A 26615-nucleotide genomic window follows, 5' to 3' on the forward strand; every position below is an offset into this window, starting at 1 on the left:
GGGAATGGAGGCGATTGTGAGACAGCTCTCCCGCATGACCCTCCCTACAAGCACTGCCATGCCCGCTCTACCCGAGCTAACCAACGCCCGCCGCCGGCCCCAGCTGAGGTGAGCTTGGAGCAAAGCTTGAGAGCCGCTCGCCGAAGTGGACGCGCGCCCTTGCGCCCGCCGCCCCGCCCCATTGGCCGGGGACAGGCCCAGGACAGCCCCTAGAGGCGGGGCCGGCGGCCGGTGGCGCCAACGGTTCAAGATGGCTGCCGAGAAGCTGAGGAGCAAAGTGGGCTCTGCCTTCAAGATGCACGGGTTGCTGCTCCGAGCGTGAGTAGCCGGCTGGCTCGGGGCTCGGGGCCTGCTCTCCGCCCGCAGCCGGGCCCGGGCCCGGGGTGGCGCAGAGCGGGCGGGGAGAGTGGCAATGTCACACGAACCCGGGCAGAGTGGCGGGGACATGTAGCGCCCCCTTCCCTTGCCCGGGGGAGCGGCTGACAAGTGCCACTCCGCCCCGCTCCCGTCCCGTCCCAAGGCGGCGGCGGCGGCGGGGGGAAGCAGCTGCCATCCTATTCCTCCTCCCGACCCTGGCCCTCCCGCGGGTGACCCACCGTCCTCCATCACCAGTGGGAGACACTGATACTCAAAACATACTCCTGAGTGGTGCTCCGAGTCCGCGAGAACGGGCCCATATAAGAGTCTGGGGAGGTGGGAAATACTTCCCTCCAGGCGAGAGACAGCAGCAATCAGGCAGTTTAATGTGCAATGTCTCTTCTGCCCAGTAATGAGAATACTTGGTATGAAATCTGTGGAAGTCAGGAGCCTAAATACCTGTGAGGATCTGGGCCTTAATCCCCTCTCTTGGTGTTTTACTAGAACAGAATTAAAACTCTTCCTGCTAGTGGTTGAAGGAATCCTTTGTCATTTTAAATACTGTCTTCAGAAAGTAAGTCCAGCTATCACTCCCCAGACACGCTTTGGGTGTCGGAGCTTTATAATATCTGGTGTCACTTCTGTTCCTGCAACCCAGCTGGCAGGCTTTTATTTCTCTTGCACTTAGAAGTATTTTAACAGAAATAATAGAGTACCCAGCTGGCAGGCTTACTAAATAAAAGCCTTGAGAATAGGAGTAGGTTCTTGCTACAGATTAGAGTTCATCATAAACTTTGTGTATGAAATTTATGACCTATGATCTCCCTTTACATGAGTATAAAACATATTAACTACTATGGTTTAAATCTCAAATAATTAGGCCCTACAGATATTTAGGCACATGCTTAGTTTGCGCACTATGAGTAGTCAAAGTGCATAAAGTCAATCACGTACCTAAGTTTTTTCAGAATTGGGGCCTATGATTGCAAAGGAAATGAGTTTATTTTCAAGTAGGTTCCTCATGGAAATTAACATGGCTTTGTAGAGCATTCTGTGCATCTCAACACCATTGGCAGCCTGATTTGAGGGCAGGCCTAGGGTTAGTCTAGAAAGAATCTAAGATTATGTCTACACTATGCACCTTTTAGCAACACAGCTGTGCTGCTAAAAGGCATGCAGTGTAGCTGCTGTCTGTTGGCAGGAGAGAGCTCTCCCACTAACAAAAAAAAAATTTCCACCCCCAACGAGCGGCAGTAGCTTTGTTGGCAGGAGAGCTCTCCCGCTGACAAAGCACTGTTCACATCTGCACTTTTCGTCAGCAAACTTTTGTCGTTCGGGGTGTGTGTGTTTTTTTTCAACGCCCTGAACTACAATAGTTTTGACGTTCAGGTTCCAGTGTAGACAAAGCCTAACAGGAGACTTGCCCCGAACCACTAATATCCTCATTTCAGTTCTCCATTATTCACTGATAATATGATTCTGTTGCTCATATTTTTTCCTCTAGAGAACTTAATACAATAGTGATTATCTTTTTCTTTTGGCTTGAACAGGGGGTTCAATTATGCAGGGCATTAATTTTTTTTTTTAATTTTTAAAAACAATTATTTTGGACAGTGTCCTACAGTCCTATATTACTGAAATCTCTGAGGATTCTAAGTTTAGAACTCCTGGTACCCAGGGGTTAAATGTGAAATATTTTGAAGTTCAGACTGTTGACCAAAATGTCATTTTTGATCAATAGTTAGATGACATTTATCACAGAATTGCTTTTCTTTAAATACTGGCCTTTACTTTGAGTTTTAGGGAAGCACTATAGATGAAAAAAATTATTTTAAGTGGAATTTTGTATAGCTTTTAAAAATAATCTCTTAAATTGATTTTCCCCCCTTTCTATTGCAAAATAGTAGGTATACTGGCAGTGTAAGTCATCTGACAGCCCTGTCTATAGATACACATCTTCAAACTACTCTGTCAAATTTTTTTTGTAAGAAGAGAGCTTCTATTCTTCCTTTTCAGTGCTTCCTTCAGATGAGTGGGAACTCCAGAACTGTGGGAGCGAGTAGGTGGTATTTTGAATATAATAATATGAGTTTCTGGTCCAAGTGGAAGGAATATTTTTCCCTGTGTTTTCTCTCCTTTTTTCCTTCATTCCCTTCCCTTTTATATGTCTATCTTCTCTCCCTTTTATTTTTAATGTTTCCATGGATAGTATTTAGAGCATCATACTTCACTGTGTCAAGATAATAAGAGTCTCCCCAAGATGATGAGGTCTCTAGAATAGATCAAACTTTGTCTTGCCTTCTCCTTAAAAACCCACATAGTAAGGTAGGACATTGGATTGTACAGTGAACATTCTGCCTGTAGGATCTGTTGAGATCACCAAGGCCTGCTGCTTTATACTTAATTATTCTATTCTTGGGACTTTTTAATTTCCGAGCATATTTGATTTAAATGGGATCAGGATAATTATTTCTATGCTCCTTCTCGCTAATAACCACAAGCCTTACAGCAGTTGTGTGTGCACGTGTCAATATTATAATAGTGGACTTAAAGCATATATTTTATTTATTGAATATTAATTTCTTATCTTGGCTAACTTATTTTTTCATTCCAATTAGTGAAGCTAATAAATATCTTACTGAAGCTCTTCAGTCTGTCAATGAATTAGAGCTTGAAGATGTAATAGAAAACATCATTGATGCTGTTGAAAAACAGCCTTGTAAGTAACATTTTTTTTGTAAACCTTCTAAATTAATCCTGCCTTTATAATGTTATCTGTAAAAAGAAAAACCTACTGACAGCTCACTAAGGTGTTTGTTCTAGTGAAGCTGTTTGAACATAGATGAATGTTACATATATTTACTGTTGACTTCCTGTTTTGCTAAATATTAAGGTTTATCACTTCATCAAAAACTAGTGTAATTTTGCCACTTCAGAAGTCTGGCAGCCCTGCTTCTCCTGACTGTCCAGACTGTGTTAACCTATTTGAATAATAATATGACCCTGAATAAAAAGCTTCTGGAACAATGAACCTGCAGCATATGAAGCTTCTGTAGGCTATTTTGGCAGGCTTACAGGGATTAACTATAATACTCTTGTTCTAAATTCTGAGTTAACTACAGATACAGTATGAAGATTTGTGTAGAGATGTCGTTTTCTGGCAAATATATTTAATGAACTGCCTTTAGAAATTTGCCATAGAAAATTTAGGGTACCATATGTCATTTGCTGAAAATATAATGATTTGTAAAGAATATTTAAGAGACACTTTGAAGGAGGCTATTGAATCATTTTTGTAAAATATTTGAAACATATTTAATTTAATACTTGTCATTTTCCATAGGCTATATTTTTTATCTTATAAAACATTCTTTTCAGTGTCATCTAATATGATTGAACGGGCCACAGTGGAAGCCGCAGTCCAGGAATGTAGCCAGTCATTAGATGAAACTATGTATGGTGATACAAATTTATTTTTATTTGAAATTTATGGCTAGATAGTGTGCATTCACTGATTTCTTCTTAGGGAATAAATGTCCGATGTTTTCTGCAATGCTAATCATACAGTAATTGTTCCGTGTTTTTTGTCTCCTGATATTTAATTTAAAACTGAATAATCTTCTTTCTTAGGAAATTTGCTTCCCAAGTATAGACCTGTAAGGATTGTGATATGGTTCTAACATTCTTAAATTAAAATGCTATGGCTTTGTGTTACACACATTATATACTGAATATCAGCCAAAAAAATAGAAATAAATATTTTTGAGAATGAACTTTATTTTTGTGCATTTTCAGTTGGACTTTCTCTTTTCCATTATTACTCATCAATATCTTATTATTATTCTGCATTTCTTAAGATATCTTTTGTTCTTGAAACATTTCATGATGCTCTTTTCTACTCTTTGCTTTTACTAGACTGTTACTGAATTTTGAAAACTGACCCATTGTTGGGGCTGCTGAGAGTATTGTGTGTGTGATATACGCACACACATAGATAATATGAAAGGATGTATTTAAAATTGTGTTTATTGGGATTATAATACAAACTGACTAAAGCAGATAAGTGATTAAGAAAGTCAGTAAGGTGGTGCAACCCTATAGTTCCCAGGTATGAGGTTATATCCCCACCTGACTTGGAATACTTTCTCTTTTGCCAGTTTGTTAGAACTGTAACAACATAAGTAGTTTTTTCACATAGTTGCTCTCACATATGTAGGTCTCAATCCTGAAGAGAAATCTGTGTGGGTAGATCCTAGTGCAGAGTACCTCTGAAGTCAATAGAGCTCTGTGGACCAAAGAGTCTCCCTTCCTGTATCTCTTGAATTCTGTTGTGATAAACTCAAAGACAAAGCATCCGTCAGAGAGCCATGTTGTTCCATAATGAAGGCATTTTCTCCCTTAGGCAATGATGGATGTTTTCTGCCTGTAAGCTTCAATACGTCCTGACATTACAAATCAACGCTGTAATTTTTATCAACTCTGAAGCTGTTACAATTATAATAAGAGGATTAAAACTTAGATTAATTGTTGGAAGGGAATCAACAATAAATTCAGTGGCATACAACCCTTCCATGAAATGGTATGAAAAGGAGCATGCATACGTAGTAGCCACTTTTTAAAAATTATCTTGACCCATACCAAAGCTATTTTATTTCAAACTAGGTACCAGTGCATATTAATAAATAATCTTGACAAATTCTGTTTAAAAATTTGGCAATTTTTGTTAAAGAAAGAAAGAAGAGCACATAATTTATTTTCTCTTTAATTTCCATACAGAATTAAAAAACAATACTTTCTGTAAATGAGATGCAGATACAACGGTCAGAGGTGCGGGGAGGGAACTGGAGGGGAAAAGAATGAAAGAGTTAACAAAAGGGGTGTGTTGACATTCTTTTACTCAAAACGAGGTTTCTGTGGAGCACTGAAGTTAGCTGTTTCCTTGAAATAGTTCTTTTCTCAAATAAAGCTTTAAATCTGTTGTGGTTTCAGAGAACACATTTTCAATATTATCGGGGCCTTTGATGTTCCACGTTATGTTTATAATTCAGAAAGGAAGAAGTTTCTACCGTAAGTCTTTCCATTTCTTAAGTCTCAGCTGCTATTTTTATGACATTACTAATTGTCCATGTATCAAAGCCTTTATTATTGTATGGTTAAAATTTGCTATCTATGAACTTTCATTCTTGGATTGTGTGCTGGTCTCAAGATGGATGATATGTGATTCAAGAGTGAGCATGTTGTGGGCACACTACCTTTAGGAAACTGATTATAACAAACTGTTTTGGGGGGGGGGGGGGGGGTTGGTTGTTTTTTTTTTGTTAAATAGGGTTTACAACTTCTATACAAAATTAGTTGAACTCATTAGGTTACTCTGTTTTAAGGGTCATGGTAAATAATGGCAGATAAATATATTTACATCTGGGCCATGGGTCAAGACTTTCTCTTTCAGTAGCATGGAGTGAGAATAGGTAATCTTTGTCCTGTGATGATTGGTACAATATATGCAGTACTGCTGGTGATGATAGTGGCCCTAAGTTGTATGTATTTGTCTATCAGTTCTTTGGTTTGAACATTTTGTTATATGGTATTTGATGAGGGACAGAAAAAGTCCATATAGCACTTAATCCATCCCTTTCGATGAGATGGCATTCATGCCTCACAAAGTGTGTGTGTTTTTTTCCTATTTGTCTGATTTTGTAGTAAACGCTATAGACAAGTTGCTTATGTTGCAGCACACAGTAATCTATTCATAGCTACCTGATATGTGTGAAGGAATTTACACCTATTTTCCTTTAGAGTAGAATCCTTTCTTAACTTTTGTTCATGATTCTGCTGGCCTATCTAAAGCATCCTGCACGGTTGCTGTAGATTTTTCATTCTGAATCCCACTCTATAGCTTCCAAGGTTGGCAGGAGCTGGGAGTTCTGTGAAGATGTGCTGCTAAGCCAGAACAAGGATAATATCTTTATTCATTTAAGAAACAGAGTTGTGTCCAGTGCTGCTCAGCTGGAAAGATGTGACAAAGATGTAACAAACTCCTCTGGTGTTAAAGGGGACAAAATGAATGTAATCTTCCGTATACATAAATACATGGGATTCCTAGCAGAAAACTCCCTCACTGACCAAATAAAATACGCAATGGCGTTGAAGACTTTGTAGCTTCCTACTTATATAGAGATTTAGATTAAAGTATCATTGGGTCTTTGTTTTCTAAAAATAAATAAATAAATCATGACTAACTTTCTTCCAGTCTATCAATGACCAACCATCCTGCACCAAATTTATTTGGAACTGCCAGGGATAAAGCAGAGTTGTTTCGTGAACGCTACACCATCTTGCAGCAGGTGAGTGAAAGAAAGGTTTTGGTTTGTTTAATGCTGTCATCTCATGTTCTGAGAGAGACATATATGTATAGTAAGGCATTTATAGTTGAGCAGCTAGTGTGAGCCACAGTTGTAAACTTATAAAATCAGGATATGTTACAGATTGAATTGACTATCCTTTGAAATTATATGGCGTTATGGATTCTGATGTATCTGTTATCATGTTTGAAAGGTGATCTGTGAATAACATTAAGAATCACACACCAACTTTTGAACTATATGCTGAATGCACCAAACAGATTCTATTTTAGCCTTAAAATTTAAGGTCCACTGAAACTGTGGACTACCAGCTACTGCTTCAAGTGATGCTGCAGGCAGTGCTGCACTAGCAACATCACATGCATAATGGAAACTGCTAGAGTTTGGAGATGTTGCGGGAGGAGGGATTAGGGAGGGAGGTGGAGATGGAATTTATTTCTTAATTGATGTATATTGCACAGGTTTGGAAAGGCTTTTCTATTAATAGTCTTACTATGTACCGTGTGGGTACAATAAAAACTTTGCAAATGAGTAGCATGCACCAAACTTTTCTCTGACTTATTTTTAATAGAAACCATTAAAAATTTAAAAGAACTAAATGTTCATTTTTTAAAAAAATGTATGTTTGTGAGGGAGGAATGTGTGTGACTCTTTAATTCTCACGTAGGCTGGCTCCGTGCTTCACTAAGGGTAGTGTCATTACTATAGTGTGGGCTGGGACTCTGGCAAGTTGAAAGACCAAAAAACCCATACTTTCTTTAATGTTTGAGGCATCTTGTTTGCTAAGATATTTTATTTAGTCATCTTTTCATTTAGAAAATGTACTATTCCAGGTTCCGGCTTTCTTCCTTTGGATGGAGAATCTCCTCACAGCCATCCATAATTTTGTCATTGCCTGGTTAGATTTGTGCTATGTGCTCTATTGGGAGCTACCCTAGAAGACCACTTGGAAGCTTTAGTTGGTGCAGATGCAGCCGTCTGTCTGATTAGTAGAATTTGTTGGTGTGAGCACATGATCCCTGGGTTCCATGAAGTGTACTAGGTGCAATTCAAGGTGTTGGTTCTGATCTGTGAAGTTCCAGGTCATGTGGAATCTGATTACCATAGATGCCTCCTCTTTTCCTATGCAATATCATGGTATCTGTAATAAACTGAGGCACTTCTTCTGAGAGTTTGAGATGTGCATTCCTGATTGCTGGAAGCAGGGCATTTTCAATAGAGGGGGCTTTGGCTATGGAACTCACTCTTTTTGGTTTTCCAGAAGGCTGTTTTATTTTAATTTTAAAATAGAGGTGCCAGTCACATTTTGTTTTGGTCAGGGATTTATTAGCTTGTGGATCTTCTTGGGTTATTGCTTGTGCTATGCTGGGATGGTATGGGGTTGGAGCAGTTTGAGTTGCCGATTGGGGTTCAGTTTTATTTGTTGTTGCATTTATTTTTGGGTCAGGTGTTCAAGTGCCATGTTAGTGGGTGCATAAAAGTCATTAAAAGAAACAAAACCATTGTAAAGCTGAAAACTTTTCTTCATTCTCTTTGCCATTGACTTTTAAAATATTGCCTGGTAAACGTAGGCACTGTCGTTCAAAGATTAATGCAGGAGCTTAACTTTTTAGATTGTAAGATCTTTAGGGCAGGGGCTGCCTCTTCGCTACATGTTTGTATACAGCACTTTGTACAATGGGTCCCTCACTGAGACCTCTTCCCTGCCTAGACACCAATGTTGTTATAAATAATATATAACAAGACCTCTTTCATGGCTTTAAAAAGTTACCTCTTAAACTTCTGTTTTATTGCCAGGTATTATTTATGGTTTATTATTTGGAAGTAAATTCTTGTTAAAAAATATTGTGGTTTCCAAATCAAAAGATGTTGGCTGAAACTGAATAAGAGAATTTTAAAATAGCATTTCATATAGTGTGTATGTAGTGAGTCGTCTTTTCTTTTTTTGTGGTGGTGGTGGTGGTGATCATTTTTAACCAGATCACATTAATCTCAATTTTTCTAGAGGACTCATAGGCATGAGTTGTTTACTCCTTCAGCGATTGGTGCTCATCCTGATGACAGCAGGAGTAAATTCCAGGTAAAAATATTGGTATTTTCTTGGGGTGGGGGAGAAGTGTATGCTCAGTGTGGTTTAGTTAATTAATATTTCCCTACTTGATACCCAAGTGTTAATCCTGACTTTCGTAACCAGTGAACATGAGATATTTGCTATTGTCTTAGTCTCTTTCTACATCACAAAATCCTTGTATCTGGCACAATTCAGCATAATTAGTGGGCTGCTCAAAAACAGCTTTTAACTGGAAGAGAAGAGGTCTGGCTGAGGTGCATTGGCAGAGAACCTTCCCACACTGCCTCCATTAAGCTTGAGATATTTTCCCCATCCCTCACTTTCATAAGCACTAAATTCACAAATTTAGAGCTAATAAAGTCATCAGCCTACTGCTAATAAGCTCTCTCTTTTTCTGTATCCTTATTTGTGCTGTGAGTTGGGAGCTTCAGGTACCAAATGGTAGCCTTTCAGTTATCCACTGTCCTGACCCTTCCTTTATTTCCATATCCAAAGCACTGCAAGGGCTTTGAAAGAGCAAAATAAATAGATCTAAACTGAGCTGGAATAAATCCCTCTTAATTCTATACTAGCATATTACTTTCTTGACTGCTATGTCTCCCCCCGTCACTAGGAGTGTGCATAATGCATATGCTGACACTAAGAAGGTTGCTTCTTTTTATTAGAGTATAATGCCAATCTGTGACCCAATAAAATATGGTTTCTTGGTAGTGATATAGACTGCACCTTCCTTGCACAGGACTTTTGGTATCAGCTGCATCACATTTCCAGAACTCTGGAGACCCAGGTGTTGTCTTGAGTCCTTCTAACCATTCCTCTTAGTTTAAAAGCGACTGATGTTACCAAATGACTTGTAGGCTAGCTCTGTGGTTCAAATTCTGTTCTGCTGATAAATGTATGTTACTATCATTGACAAAATGTATTCCAGGGCCAAAATTTGGCCCGTATGTTTAATTTTAATCCATTTGTAAATTAAACTTCTCATATTTTTGCCATTTTTGTTTCCCCCACTGAAAAATTTTAAGCTAGTAGCCATTATTATCAACTTTTTCCCCCTATACACAGGTGCATATGACACATAAATATATCCTCAAGTTTACAGTAAAACTGAATCATATTGTAACTAATTTATGTATATAAACTATATCATGTACTGTGCAGTACTTAACTTGCTTACTTAAGAACAGATTTATAGAAGGTGTAATTTAAATCTCACCTAGTTCACTCTTTGATTCCAGCTTAAAACAATAGAAACACTGTTGGGCAATACAGCTAAAGTTGGGGAAGTGATTGTTCTTGGGATGATAACACAGCTAAAAGAGGTAGGATACATTTTATTGTGGGGTCTTTTAGTTGTCATGCTTTCAGCAATACAATATTTTTAAAAATTATATGGCTTAAATATCTCAGTTACGGTCTGATCCTCCATCTATTTAAGTCAATGGCAAAACCCCGATTGACTTAAATGTTGCAGGAACAGTCTTTTATACGGAACACTTTCTTAGGAACAGTCAATAACTTACACATAAGGGATCTGCATTTTTCTCTTCAAAGGACAGAATTTTGTAGAACTTCAACTTCCTGTAAATCTGGACTGTTAGTCAGACAGTTTCTAGAGAGTTCCAACTTCAATCACTGAAATCCTGAAATGTTATGTCTGAACTTGCCAGTGCATTTTTATATACCTCTTGCAATAAAGAAGGATATAAAAATCAAAACAACTTCTGCAGTTAAAGGATGAAATTGTAAAATTTAAACATCTGACATGATTTTTCTTTAATAAGTGTATCAAATGCTTTCCCTTTATATGCCCTGACACTTGTTAAAAATTAAGATTGAAGCCAAAAATATGCAGTGTGCCTAATGATAATCTGGTTCTATCACTGATGTAAGTTGTTAGCTAAAATCAGAGGTGGTTAGGTTGAGGTTGGTTTTAGAAATTGGTTTGTTTGGCATGGACCAGCACAATGAAAATCTTTGTTTTTGTTATGAAGAAGCCAGCAATAGGTCCTTTTGGTACCTGAGTAATCCGTTCTGTAAGAATGGTTTGGGAGTTTGTGTGACATCTCCGTTGTCCAAAAATCCAGCAAAGGGTGATCGCCACTGGAGTCATGAATTCTCTGAACCAGTGTCTAAGGATAAGTAGGTACTAACAATATAGGAACAAGGGTTAACCCATTTTCCCATAATGTCTTCCCCAGTATGCAGCCACATGCAGTGCTTGCTGGAGATGGGAAATGGAGATGCTTTTACCCTGTTATCAGCTCTGATTTGGGGGTCAAAAGGGTCCCTGACCATAGTGTGGGCTCTGTATTGCTTCTCTCTGGAGTGTGGTAGCACAATCTCCGTTGATCTAGAGGTATACATTGTTTTGATATGCTTTTGATTTTTTTTTTTTTTTTTTAACTTTTAGGGGAAATTTTTCTTGGAAGATCCTACAGGAGTTGTTCAGCTAGACCTTAGTAAAGCAATATCCTTTCTGAGAATCTTAAGGATTTAAGAGGTTTTCAGAAAAATTACTGTAGAACTGCATCATTTCACACTTTAAAAAGGCGAACGATTACATTTTAAAAGTACACATACACAACTGCAGTTCTCCACTTCTTTCCATGCTAATAACTGAGTTTGCCTCAGCTCAAAGACACAAAAAGGGCTCGTTGTAATGGAGATAGGCTTGTTGCAGTGGGGTTTGTATTCTGCCTCTTGGAAACCTGTCTGGAGTTGGGGGATGTTCCTGTTCAACATGCTATCCATCCAGCCAACTACCAGGTTGATCACCTTACTCTCACTCAGCGTGTAATGCATTTACACTGCCACCAACCAGCCTTACTACACCACCTGTAAAATAGATTTTAAAGGAATTTCTTTCAGTATCCCCATCTAACAAGAACATTGTCCTTAACAGCTTTGCACCAGTTCCACAGTGGCCTATATACTGAATCATGCTTTGTTTTGGCAGAAGGTAAAACAAAATTTTTTGCTAACTTTTAAAATGTTATCCTTTCTCTTCGGACCATTATTGTAACAATATACACTCTTGAGGTGGATAAAGAAGCAAATGATTTAAGTCAGTATTTATGCTACTGAGGTTTGTCTGTGAACTGAGTGTGTGATTGAAACTGTTGCCCCTGAGCTTGGATCTTTCACAGCCAATCGCTGTATTATGGGTTTCACCCCTGAGAGGTTCTGAGTACTCTTTTTCCAGTGAAATCAGTGGGACCCAACAGTGCTTAGCACCTCTCAAGATTGGGTGTTCAGTTTGTGTGGACAGAATGTGCATGAAGAAAAATATAATTAAACTAGGGAGAGGAAACAATGGCAACATCGGTGTGGGACTAGAAAATAATTTAATGAGGCAAATATGTTATTTTCAGATTGCAAAATGTTTTATCTTGTTAGTAAGGCGCTAACCCTGCAAACACTATGATGGGACTACACACAGTAGTAAATCTGAGCACGTGTCTAAGTGCAGAATTGGGGCTTTTAGTGTCTATGTTGGCATAAGTTCAGGTGGACAATTTTTCTTATTGTTGGCACTTTATTTTATAATATATAAATAATTCCAACATGCATAATATAATATAATCTACATAATATGAACAATTTCTTGTTTTATGGTAATACATAATGTTTTAAAGATTTCATAATTAACTAAATGAAAAATAAATAAGAAAGGATGGAATTAGTGTCATTTTCATATTTTTCAGCTTTTGCTTTTTATAAAATTGGAACAATGTTAGTATAAAATACAGCGTTAAAGATATGTTCAATTTACTAAAATGTATTTCTGTGGGGTGGGGATTAAACTTCCTAGGCTGGTATGAGGATCAAGTATTCCACGTGAATGCTTTTGGATTTCCACCCACTGAGCCTTCTGCTACCACTAGGTATAAAAATGACTTAATTCTGTCTTCTCATATTTTGTTACACCCATTCAAAGTACTACTATTGTTTGTTATTTGTAGAACATCAACGATGTGCTTTCCTTTCTTAAAAACGTTGCATTGACTTTTATACCTTGCTGATCCACTTGAGCCTGATGGAAACCCCACGGTGTCAGTGGAATGTGTCCCAGTGGTTAACGGGCTTTGGATTGGGCCTTTTGTGCATTAATATTGATGATAATATAAGCCGTTGTTAGATGGAGATAGGGAAACTACTGCATGGGAATGAGGAAATGGGATGCAAGGATTGCTGTGAGGATGAATGTGCAAGAGAACCCAGGACCAAGACACCAATGAGAACGTGTTGAAGTTTAGCAAGTCAAAGCCCATGCTTAATGTCTGGATGACTGCTTTTTCTGTCTTCACCCCTCTTCGACCCCCATCCCCCATATAGATACTGAATGTCATCTTGTCTAATTTTCAGTTAACAAAAAATTTTCATAATAAAAGTTCATATTAATTGGGAAAATGGGTCATAGCCAGAAGCTAGAAATGATTTGGGAAGAAAAAGGGGTTAACCAGAGACTCCAGGCAGAAACTCCAACAAGTAGAGGCAGAAGCAGCCAAACTAGGGACTGCTGCACAGTAGGAGGGAGTGGAGGGGGAAGTAAGGGATAAAATGGCAAACAGCTGGGCCCACCCTTTCCCCCAGCAGCCTTCTGAATCCAGAACTATGCAGGGCATTAGGCCCCAGGTTGTGTCCCCAGTGTGGAATGCAGAGAGGAGCCAGCTAGAGATTCGAGCTGGCAGGGGTGGAAGAAGCCAAAGCAGGGACCTTTTAGATCTCTGGACGTTCAAAGTACTTTCTACAGTTTGACTGTACTTTCTCTGCCCTGTACTGATTAACTTGTTTGCTCTGACCCTTCCATTCCCCTGACTCCTCCTTCACTGTCTCTTCACCTCACCTTCACTCCACATCTGCCCATTATCCTCTTCTCCCCTGCCCTTTTCTTTCCATTTAGCTGATCCACTCCTACGGTAAACTCACCCAAAATAAATAAATTAATTAAATTAAATTGTGGAACTAAGATGCTGTTTGCTGCTACCACATTGTTCACTCTGCTTGTGTGTTCTACCCCTTTCCCATCCTGCATCTGCCTGGTATATTTAGATTGTAAGCTCTTAAGGGCAGGGACCATCTACTACTCTGTACAATGCCTAGCACAGTGGGATCCCACTCTTGAGTGGCCCTTAAGTACTACAGCAGTAAACATGTTAAAAGAAATAAAAACCTGAAGAATGACAAAATATTGTTTTTAATTTTGTAGGGCATATTATGGGAACATAAATTTTTTTGGAGGGCCTTCTTCAACTTCAGTAAAAGCTTCTGCAAAACTGAAACAACTGGAGGATGAAAATGAAGATGCCATGTTTGTTTTTGTTTCTGATGTTTGGCTGGATCAAGTGGAAGTGTTAGAAAAGCTTCACACTATGTTTTCAGGTAGATGCAGTGTTATTTGCCTTTTTAGCTGATCCTTATGTTGAAGAATGTTTAAGCAGTTTGGTTGGGTTTATGACTTAAAATAGGTTCTTTTGCCAAAAAAGGAGTTTTCCTCAAGTTGTGATATGACAGCTAATCTGTCACTGTTAAGCAGATGCTGAGAAAAGCTGGGGCAGCAGCATAATAGTCACTAGCCACATGCCAATGTCGGCATGAACACATGACTGAATAACCTTCCATTTAGAGAAGGAGTTGGGACGGAGTGGGGCACATCTTATTATGTTTAGAACCCTGCCAAACCTATGCCCAGTTCTGATGAAAAGTCAGTCTTTCTTCAAGTGGTTGCAGCGCTGATTCATGGCTTGTATTATTTTTCTAATTTGGACCCCTCTCTAACAGTTTTTAAAATCGATTTGCATTGTGTTTTTGCAAAAAGTTGTAAGCTCAGATACCTCTCTATATTTCATTTAGTAACAATATTGTTTTGAATTGTAGCTATGTTATGTGATGTGACATGACAAGAATGGTTGCCTTGTTTCTTCCTTGGCTTTTTTTTTTTTTTTTTTTTTTTTTTTAAGAAATCCTTTACTTTATTGGAATCTAATACTCCCTCTTGTGCTCTTGCTGGTTTTAGCAGTAAGAACATGCTATGATTTATTTTTAAAATATGCACTGCTTTTTCCCCTCACATATTACATTAGTAATGTTGACAGCTCTTGTACAGCAAATGTCTGAGTGATCCATGAGTTGCTTCTTGGTGTTCCAAAATACCTTTGGAACAAAATGTATTCAATCATTTGCATTCTATCCAAAGCAGAGGAGGTGGAAAAAACAAAATCATAGGTGGGAAATTACTGTTAATTTATGGAAAATGGGAGACAAATTATCAAACTCTATCCTAGTATTACGTTATGGAAACTAATTAATTATTTTGACAAAGGTTGACAAGAAGTGACTTAAACTGATCTAAGATTGCATATGATAAAGTAATAAAGGGATCTTGATCAGTTAAGTATCCTACTATCTAGGATGCATGTAATAGATTTACTATTTCAAAAATTAGGTCAAATAAGAGTTTTATTTATGGCACGCTTTTTAAAAAAATATAGTAATATTTGGGAGAAATATCAGAATAGAGACATTGGTTAGGAGTTTAATTTTTTTTACATAAAACCTTTTGTTAGATGCTTCATTTATCAATTGCATTTTAAGCCAGTGGAACAAAACTTGAGCCTGGAATAGAATAATTTCAAATATTGGGATGTAAATCAGAGATATATATGAAAGCCTCAGTACTTGTTCTTGTTAATTTTTATTGGGAATTTGGTTTATTTTGGTTATTTAAATTTGTCTTATTACTTACTAATATTTTGTGTTATCGGGTTGCTGTTTCTTTTTGTGATTTGTTGTATTTAAAATATTTGTCAGAGACTCTTAGACTGTTTAGAGAGGTACCTCTAATTAACAATCTAAAGAAATAATAAGTAAGTACGCTGCAGTGTGTTGGAATTACTTTTTAGTGCAGAGAGAGGCGTGTGTTTGCGCACACAAACTTTGGAACATGTATACACATCCTTACAGTATCTGTAAGATGTATCTGTCCTTTTTACTATTGTAAAGGGAAAGTAGGTATTTTTAAAATTGCAGTGTATTCATTTTTAATTAATCTGGTGTGATTTGATTGCTTTTGTGTGGAAATACTAACTATTGGCCTTCTCTGCTCCTACTGAAGTCTGGAGCTGGAGCAGACCTTCTGTTGTTATTGCTGCAGATAACAGAGAATTCCCTGTAAATGAGATGGTGCATCTCAGTCCTGTTCCCCTCTAAATAGTTATGGGTGAGCTGTTCATCAGTGAAGAATCCTAAAGTACAAAGTAATACTGAGTGTAATATTCATGTATCTTTCCCAGGTTACTCCTCTGTGCCTCCAACTTGCTTTTTCTTTTGTGGAAATTTTTCATCTGCACCATATGGAAAAAATCAAATTCAATCCCTAAAAGGTATGAAAGTCTTTGTAGTCAGATATTTATTGTACATTAAATGGGCAACAAATACTGATTAAAATATATACTTTTTCACTTCTATAACATTTTTAATGTTTTAGGAGAGACAGTATTTTAGACATATTAAAATGTATGAATAGTTCATGAAGTACATAATTTTAGTGTCCAGACAGATAGTGTCATAAGAAATCTTTAAATGCATTTTTTTCTGACTTCAGATTCCCTCAAGGCTCTTGCTGACATAATATGTGAATACCCCAGCATTCATAAAAGGTATGTATCAAAATGCTACATAATGGTAAAGTTATGTTTGTTATGTGAAAAAGTTAACAGAATAGTTGTGCTAATGACTTTTAAATACTTTATTAATTACTATGGGTCAGCTATGATTGTGAAGCTGTTCACAGTACCATGCCACAGGGTTGAAACAAGGTCATGTTGTTATTTTTGGAGTTGTGTAAGGTTTGGATCCAGCCTGTGATAGCTGTGTAATGTGAGCAACTGTTCGTTGAACAAAGGTTAGACCAATTCTCCAGCTCTGGAACTGTTTTCATGTATACTAGTTATAGTCCCTGATCTTGCCAGAGTGCTATTCGGGTGAACTTCTGTGCCTGCCTGGTGCCCAGTGCAAGATCAGGGCCTAAGTTGGATTTTATAAATTCAAATGTAAGATTTTACGCTGCTGGAAGCAACAGCAGGCCTTCAAGCTGTGCAAGCCCCAGAAAGCTTCATCTGAAATATTGGCTTGATACAGATGCACTTTCTTTCCACCTCTCCCCCAGACAGCTTTCCACAGCCATTATTTTAGGAGCGAACTAGTAGAAGGGGAGCTCCTGTAAATGATCTCGCTGCACTATGTTGTTCCTGTTTCTGTGGATCTTTCAAAGCCTCCTTCCATGGCTGTGGGGCTGATACTCCCTACAAAACCCTGTTTAAAACTCTCCTTTGCTGTGATGCCTGCAAAAGTGACAGTGGTTAGGCCACTCCTTTGCTGATACCATTGCCAATCATGCTGACCCATATTCTTATTGTTCCCTTGTGCTCACTTGTCTGTTTGTTCATTTGTTGTCTCATCTTATACTTTGATGTAAGCTCTTTGAGCACAGGTTCGTTTTGTGTTTGTACAGCACCTACCACAATGGGACCCTAGTCTGTGAAGGCTCCTGTGGTCATACAAATAAATACTACTACTACATGGATTTGAGGGTACGGAGGGAAAGGCAGGGGTAGCCAGGCTCATCCTCTCCATCTTCTGATGCTCTGAATTTGTAATAACAGTTCTCAAATTACTGGCGCTGGTCAGCTGAATGGGTACCCATAGAGTAACATTACTTAAGCATCTTTGTAGTTTGATTCATAATATGTAACTTAAATTTAGATAATTGGAATTATGATTATATTAAACATAAGTTATGCATTAAATTGTTTATAGCAGTCGATTTGTGTTTGTTCCTGGCCCTGAAGATCCTGGTCCTGGTTCAATTTTGCCAAGGCAAGTTTGCTACAGAGTTTTTCTAATTTTAAGAACTTTCTAGTACAATATTGCTAAAGAGCATACAAATCTTCTGCAATGTTACTCTTTGTTGTAGGCCACCACTAGCCGACAACATCACTAGTGAATTCAGACAGCAGGTGCCATTTTCAGTTTTCACTACAAATCCTTGCAGGTAAATGTGTGATAGTAACGAGAGAATGCAAAACACTTGCTATTTTTCATATTGTTTTAGTGAGTGACCAGTTTGTGTGTAGAGGTAACATTCTTAAAATGTATGATAGCTACAGTAAATATATTAGAGGGAAATTAGTTTTAAACATTAGCAGTAAAAGGTACATTTTACCTTGTAACCTCTTCTACTTGTTATTTATTGAGGAATAAATAAGTTTATGTGTCCTTTAAAATCACTATCTGTACATAGTGTGCAATTATCTTATATTCTTCCCTCACCTAAAAGTTCAGTAGCAGAAATATAAACAAAGACAGCTCGGATCCAATATGTTTACTTTTCTATTTGAGAGGAAGGGAGGCGTGATGTCAGGATTTGGAGAAAGTGGTTTTAATTGCAATTTATCTTCAATTTTTGTAGATATAAACAATAGGGAAGAGATTGACATTGAAATATTTTTCCAGGCTTTCATAACATTTATTACTTCATTCCAATGCCAGGAAAATTAAAATTTCATTCGGTATTTTCTATTCAGGGTTCAGTACTGCACACAAGAAATAATCATCTTTCGTGAAGATTTAGTAAATAAAATGTGCAGAAACTGCGTCCGCTTTCCTAGCACCAACTTGGATATTCCTAACCACGTAAGTTAAGAGTACGATGTAGCCTTTTATTCTATTTAATGTTAATCATACCGCAGTGGGTTTGGCTCTGTGGCTATAGTCTCCAGTTCAATAGAGTCACCTCTGTTAGCTCTAGATTTAGAGTTCGTAGGAACACATGAAACCATAGGCAAATAACACATACAATTACAAGAGCGTCTATCTTTTAGTAGTTTTATTAAAGTTACCAACAAAGCTGTAAATGTCACCACATATACAATTTCTATGGACGCGTATAATGAACTAGTTATACCTACAGACATACTCACATCCTCCTAGATGGCGATACCATCTGATGGCCCTCTCATGGATTGACTATCAATATAAGAGTGATTCCTGCTGGAGTTTCCCGTAGGAAGCCCAATTTCCCTGCTCTGGACAACCCTTTTATACTCTGAATCCGTTTATACCTACATTCTGTGCATGTCCATAAGTGTCAACCCTCTCTTTCTTATTGATTTGTGTCTCCTGGAAACACAAGGCACTCCAAATTTTAAAGGGTGGGTAGGTTCTCGTCAATATTGACATACTACCTTTGTCTGCGGTTAGGGCACGTGTTAAGAGACTATTTGTTGTTTCAGAATTTTATGATTTAATTTTAATCTTCCTAGCTGTACTTTTTGCAATCTTACCAATTAATGCCTCTTTTTCCCATCATCTCTTGGGTTATTTCTCGGTCATTGTCTTGCACAATAATTTCTTGTCTCCAAGGCCTAAAATAGTTAAGCTAAAATCTTGCAGGCTTCGGCCTACAGGTCTTGCATTTCAGCTTGTCTTAATCATTAAACTAATACTTGGTTCCTCTAAATACTGATTAATCATCCTACAGATCAACTCTAATTAATATACAATGAACATATAGTATAACATATTGATTATCATATTGCATGATATATGAATACTAAAAATAATAATTGGCTACAGTGCCCAAAATTTCTTGTTAAGATCTCCTTGATTTACAGTGTTTTATAGTTCTGTATCACTTACCTCCCTATAACAAAACCTCATAATAGAATGTTTGATGACTGAGGACAGTATTGTAAAAAGAGTTCAGTGCATATGTTACTATTTCAGAAGTAAGTTCTATAGTAAAATAACTGAAGATCTAACACAAACTGGCAGCATTCAGAGTTCTTTGAGTCCTCGTCTCTCTGGATTCCATTGCTGGGGCCCATGCATCTATATCAGGGGTTGGCAACCTTTCAGAAGTGGTGTGCCGAGTATTCATTTATTGACTCTAATTTAAAGTTTTGCGTGCCAATAATAAGAATCCATGTGAGCCATGCTGAGCTGCACCCCTTCTTGACCCTGTCTGTACCCCTTACTGCCCCAGGCTGGGGCCAGAGGGCCACAGCTGGGGGCGGCAGCAGAGCCCCGGGCCAGCAGCCAGGACCGCAGGCCAGCAGCAGAGACCCCCGGACTGGTGGCTGTGGCTGGCAGCAGGCTGAGCGGGGCCGGTGGCCGGAACCTTGGCTGGCAGGGGGCTGGTACCCCAGACCGGGGGCTGGGACCTGGGGCTGGCAGCAGGCTGAGCGGGGCTGGCGGATGGAACCCCAGGCCGGCAGCGGAGCCCCCCGGACTGGTGGCTGGGACCTGGGCCCAGCAGCAGGATGAGGGGGCCGGTAGATGGAACCCTGGCTGGCAGTGGGCTGGCGACCGGTACCCCAGGCCAGCAGCGTGGGACCGGTGGCCAGGTGACCCAGGGCCAGCAGCAGGCTGAGTGAGGCCAGCGGACAGAACCCTGGCTGGCAGCGGAGCCCCCGGGACCGGTGGCCAGAACCCAGGCATTGTGACTGCCACTGAAAATCAGCACGTGTGCCATAGGTTGCCTACCCCGATCTAAATGCACAAGTTTGGAACTTTCTAGCAATCAGTGTTCTGGGTGTGTATGTTGCCAGTAATAGCCATTGTGCCAAGTAATTCTGACTTCTTAATAAAAGGTTTAGCACAATATATCCTGTTGTGCCTTGATATTCCAGGGGTCAGAATGGTGGCTGAGTTTATATTGCTCTTTTGTTTGTTTGTGGTACCCAAGGCTTGTACAGCTTGGCACCTATTTGTCTCTGAGGTTTCCTTCCCTTACTTCGTCACACAACAGTGGAACCTTTTAGTGTCAAGAGCTACCCAGTCAAGAACAGAAATTTACAAATCTTCATTTTGTGCGTACATGCATGCCACAAATCTTTACTTTCTATATTAATGACAAAAACACCTTTCTCCCTCCTATTGTATGTGTCCGCAAGGATGCTTTCTGCATGACTCCACAGCATTTTCCCTCTGAGAGCTGTGTTGCATTGTACCCGTAGTGCCCTCCTCCTTTTCAGTCTGCCTCCTTAAAGCAATTTAATGGGAGGGGAAAACCTTGTCCTCATGTTGACTTTATGGCATATTCAGGTCTTCATTAATATCAGTGGAACCATAGAGTCATATGCATGTAATGCTTCCATTAACAGCGGTTGGTGGTCCTTCAAACTCAGTATGATCCGTGGAATAATTCTGATTTGACTATATATATATGTGTTCATTAATCTTACTGTTCTTGAGATTGTAACTGAGACCTCACAATTAGTTGTTGTGGTGCAGACATGATTAGGACTTCTAGTGAGACATAAGCAGAAATAGATACTCTTTTCACAAACACGTGCTTTTCTGCAAGTGTCACTGATTAAAAAACAAGAGAGGAGAAATACATGAAAACTATAAGCATCTCTGAGTTGCTTTTAAGATGGAGAATTGGTAAATAATTATGGCAAACATGAATTTCGGTTGATTGAACATTTCATTATTTTCTTTTATTTTTTGTCTTGCAGTTTGTAAAGACTATCTTATCACAAGGACATCTGACTCCACTTCCACTTTATGTCAGCCCTGTATTTTGGGCATATGATTACTCCTTGAGAGTGTACCCCGTGCCAGATCTGATCGTCACTGCAGATAAATATGATCCTTTCACTGTTACTAATACTGACTGCGTTTGCATAAATCCTGTAAGATTTTCTTTATGCTTTACCAAAATAAGGACACTACATCACCAATAAGCAGAGAATTGTATAATATCTTTAAAATTGAATTTATTCCATTAAATTATTTTAAGTATTCGTAGTAGGCCAAATATAGAAGGGAAACTACTGTATGGTTAACAGACAAAGAAAGCAGTTACGCTTTGTTCTTTGCATAATAACACTACAAGCTGCTGACACAAGTTTGGTATATTTTTCATTATAGGGTTCTTTTCCAAGAAGTGGATTTTCTTTCAAGGTGTTCTATCCCTCCAACAAAACAGTAGAAGACAGGTAAATAGCTTCAGGACCCGATGTTATTAACAAATGATTAACATAACCACTTTCTGCTGGCTTTCTTCTCAGAATGAACAGGAATATTTAATGATATAGACAAAAGATCATCATCTCTTGTTACCCCAAACATAGCATACTTGTACCCATACATAGCGTACTTAAGGACAATGAAGCAAAGTTCAGATTTTGCCTTCAGAAACAAACATGCAGCTCCCATTGAAGCTAATGGGAGTGAAGTACACAAACCTCAGGGCAGGAACTGGCCATTTTCCACTACCATGAATTTGTATTTGCTTATTTATTTATTAAATGCAACAATATCTTAACAGTATCTGGATGCAAATGTTCCAATAACTAACACGTAATTTTTGACTTATACTTTATTATTACTTTATACATAAATGTGTGTAGTCAGGGTCCTGAATCCCTACAATAAAAATAATAAATTTACAAATTATAGTAAAAATTTAGGTAATAAAATAATAAAATCAGTAAGTAGAGGGGAAAAAAAAGAGAGAGTACCTTATGCTTTTCAGTACCTCAAGCCCAACTGCAATGCTGAAAGAAAGTAATTAACTTATGGAGGTTAGGGTTGCCAATTTTTCTAATTTCTGAAAACCGGACACTACAGCAGGAGTGCCGGAACCTTCCCCAGTCCTGCCTCTTCCCCCATGCCCTGCCCCCCCAGCTAGGCTCCCTCTGCTCCTGCACTGGGAAGAGAACTGCAGCCCCTGACGGGGAGGCTGCCTGCCCAGGAGATGCAGGTAGGAGTTGGCCCCAGTTGAGCAGTGGCTGGCACAGGTTGATGACCTGGTGCTCCTTCCCACCTACACCCCTCCCCAGTAATTGGACTTTTGGTGTCCAGTCAGTCATCTGACAAGACACTGTACATGTCCCCTTTCAACTGGACTTTCTGGTCAAAAAACGGATATCTGGCACCCTCAGTGGAGGTGGTGCTATATTGTGCCTAGATCTTGGAAAACATTTGCTTCTTCCTCCATGCAGTGTCCATAATGTGTTTCTAATATAGTTTTGTTGTTGTTGTAACTGGAGCTAATTAAATCCCAGTGCAATTTTCTCTGACATGCTTGGGATCATGATCTAGTCAACAAGTGATTGTGGGTTAGTTTTAGATTTTCAGTATTTTACACCTGTAAACTTCATCTGGTCTGGACAGCGATTGGAAAAAAGGCCAGTCAAAATGTACTGGCAATAGAAAGCTTCATATAGTAGGTTTACTGTTGTGATGAGATCTGCTTCAGTTTGAATCCATTACAATAGAAGCTTATGAGAAATGTGAAAAGTATTTCTTGTATTAAATAGAACTCTGTGATTCAGTTAATAAGTCTGTCTAGATTTTTTTTTTAAATGGCTGATATAAAATAAGGGAGTCTATAATAGAATTGTTCACACAACTTTGACCAGAAGATAGAAAATACCCCACTAAAAGACAGTAAATCTGTTCAAATATTTGAGACTTTATTAAACCTTTCAGGTATGAAAGAGCATAATGGTAAGTGAATTGGTTTCAGGAAACAATGATGTATGTTATACAAATTAAATACTGTTTTTAATATTTTCAGCAAACTTCAAGATCTCTGAATTTCTGAAAGACTGCATGAAGAAGTCAAACATTCTGTTCCAACATATTGCAGAACTAATTTGAGATTGTTTCATATGCTTATGGATTTATTTTATTGTGTGTTAGATTATTCATATTTAAATGTCAATGCAAAAGACTGGTAAATTTTGTAAATAAATTTTACAGGAAAAAATGTCAGTGTTAGTTTCTTAGAATAATTAAGGATTCATAATATACTGTGTGTTTGAGTTAACCTGCAAGATCGAAAACTAGAAGTGGAGATGCAATTAAAAGATATTCAAAGTGGATATATTTTATATTTAAACTTTAAGTACATATTCAAAATTATGTGCTTCTTCTGAAAATTTTGTTTTTTTACCTTGTGCTGGTCTATTTTTTTTAAAAGTCAGGATCTACTTCTGAGACAGATATAGAAGACCTCTTTCTTGAGCAGTTTTTTTCCCCTTTACGGTAAAATATGTATGTTTTATTCTACACTTGCTTTGACAGTTTAAAAATAAGTATGTACCTTAAATATTTGCCTAGTCTCCTTTGAAACCAGCATAGAGTAGCCTGCACCTTGTCTGAGTCTAAAACTTGGTTTTGCTCAGGCTATATTACAGTGTTTGATGAAATCAAGTGAAATACCAGTGAAGGAAAATCAAAGGCTTCCTTTGGCATACACAAAAAGATTTGAGCTTCGTTGCTAAAGAGTATGACATAAAACGAGTGTGACATAGCTCACTGAAGTATTTTATGCCATAGAGTCTGTACAGAATTAAAAATATTTTTGAAATGTAAGTGTTAGAGGCATTTGGACAGACACTGAATCACATGATAGACAAAATTATTTGTGTGAGGCAGAATATTCTTTGAAGAGCAGCTGCAAAAATATTTTAAAAACTAGTAATTTTGACAGTTCTGCACTAACACCATTTTTGTACCTGATTCAGTAAAGCCACCTTGAAAACAAGCAGGAATATTAAAGTATCTAACTGCTTGATCTTGTTTGGGTAGGTACCAAGGACATAGGGAAAGGTAGGAGACAGGTTCCGGAGGCCAAATTTAGGCTTAGAAATAAGAGATTGAAGTCTAGGACCTCCATAGTAGCATTCTCTGAAATGCTTCCAGGTCCACGTATGCAGGGCCAGTTATACAGGCAGAAAGGCAGAGACTCAATGCATGGATGAGATGATGGTGTGGGGAAGAGGGATTTTGGTTTATTAGAAACTGGGAAACCTTTTGGGAAGGGTGGAGCCTGTATAGGGAGGACCTAAACCAAAATGGAACCACATTGCTGGCATGCAGAATTTAAAAGGTCATAGAGGACTTTTTCAACTAAGGACTAGGGGAAAGCCAACAATTGTGGAGGAGCACACAGTTTGGACAGAGACATCCCTTAGAGCAGTGGTTCTCAACATTTCTAGACTACTGTACCCCTTTCAAGAGTATGATTTGTCTTGTGTACCCCGAGTTTCACCTCACTTAAAAACTACTTGCTTACAAAATCAAACATAAAAATACAAAAGTGTCACAGCACACTATTACTGAAAAATGGCTGACTTTCATTTTTACCATATACTTATAAAATAAATTGATTGGAATATAAATATTGTACTTACATTTCAGAATGCTACTTGAGCCTGTTTTTCCACTTATGAGTCTTGTACGAAGCCAAAGCTCCGCTGCCTGTGGCTGAAGCATGTAACTTAGCTTTGTGGTGCCCCCTGTGGTGTGGCTGGTAACTGCGCTGCTTGCCATTTCCTAATGCCAGCCTTGCAACTCCCCCAAACCCATCCTGTGACCCCCTAGGGGCTGCAACCCTCATGTTGAGAAACACTTCTCTAGATGAGTTGAGTACCCCTAGAGGTACACATATCCCTGGGTGAGAACCACTGCCTTAGAGCATCCCCTTTAATAAATCCTCCCTATATCCTAGTAAAGAGGAGAGGCAGAAACAGTCAAACAAAAGAGGCCCACTCAATTACATCACATGAATGCAGACAACTAAATATTGACACATTTTATATGTGCTTGTATACAAATGCTAGAAGTCTAAACGCTGAGATGGGTGAACTTAAGTGTCTGGTATTAAATGAGGATAGTCATACAACAGGCATCACAGAAACTCAGTGGAACACGCTTAGGGTACAAAATACAAAGGAATAACAGAGTAGGTTGAGTTGTTGGGTAAGTGGCACTGTATATGAAAGAAGGCATAGTCACATATAGTAAAAATCTTAGGTGAATCAAACACTACCATAGAATCTCTATGGACGGAAGTTCCCTGCTTGAATAATAAGAGTATAGCAGTAGGAATACATTACCGACCACGTGACCAGGATGGCGACAGTGACTGTGAAATGCTATGGAAGAGTAGAGAGGCCACAAAAACGTACCTCAGGATGGGAGGCAGAGATAAAATGTCTGGACACCATTAATGACTTTTTCTTGGAGCAGCTAATTCTGGAACGCACAAGAGGAGAGGCAATTCTTGATTTAGTCCGAAGTGGAGCACGGGATCTGGCCCAAGAGGTGAATATAGCTGAATCACTCAGTAATAGCAACTATAATGTAATTAAATTTAACATCCTTGTAGGGGGCAAAATACCAAAGAAACCCACCACAGTAGCATTTAGCTTCAACAAGGAGAATTACACAAAAATGAGAGCTAGTTAAATGGAAATTAAAAGGAATAGTCACAAAAGTGACATGTTAGATAGTTTCCAAGAAACTTGCAGACAACACCAAAACAGAGGCTTGGGGCAGGTCTACACTACTGCTTAAGTTGATCTAACTAACATTGCCTAGGGGTGTGAAAAAGATGCCCCCCCCCGAGCAATGCAAGTTACAGCAACCCACACGCTGTCCACACTGGTACTATGTCGGTGGAAGATGCTCTGCCGCCAACACAGCTTCCACCTCTCATGGAGATTAAGTAATTATGCTGATGGGAGAGTGCTCTCCTGTTGGCATAGACCATCTTCACCAGACCCGGTGCAGCTGCACCAATGTAGCACTTCTAGTCTATACTTGCCTCAGACTGAATGTGTACCTCAAATTAAAAAAACAAAACAAATCAGTAAGAGGGCCAAAAAAAATGCCTCCATGGCTAGACTGCATAATTAAACAGACAAAAAAGCATCTTTTAAAAAGTGGAAGTCAAATCCTGCTAGAGGAGAATAGAAAGGAAAACAAACTCTGGCAAGTCAAGTGTAAAGGTATAATGATGC

At 38.7% G+C, this 26615-nt stretch overlaps 1 protein-coding gene across 1 annotated transcript; it reads left to right on the top strand.

Moving 5' to 3' along the window:
- Positions 1-189: 189 nt before the first annotated feature.
- Positions 190-25078, top strand: POLE2 (DNA polymerase epsilon 2, accessory subunit). The gene is made up of 19 exons (XM_077819701.1): positions 190-318; positions 2976-3076; positions 3736-3811; positions 5347-5424; positions 6608-6701; positions 8725-8799; positions 10029-10112; positions 11204-11260; positions 11704-11752; positions 12605-12677; positions 14003-14175; positions 16086-16175; positions 16397-16451; positions 17611-17670; positions 17768-17845; positions 18378-18486; positions 21315-21491; positions 21730-21797; positions 23384-25078. Exons 1-19 carry the CDS (start codon positions 251-253, stop codon positions 23400-23402), a joined length of 1584 nt encoding a protein of 527 aa, XP_077675827.1. The 5' UTR covers positions 190-250; the 3' UTR covers positions 23403-25078.
- Positions 25079-26615: the final 1537 nt, after the last annotated feature.

This window comes from Eretmochelys imbricata, chromosome 6 (assembly GCF_965152235.1).
Source record: "Eretmochelys imbricata isolate rEreImb1 chromosome 6, rEreImb1.hap1, whole genome shotgun sequence".
In the NCBI taxonomy this organism is placed as follows: Eukaryota; Metazoa; Chordata; order Testudines; family Cheloniidae; genus Eretmochelys; species Eretmochelys imbricata.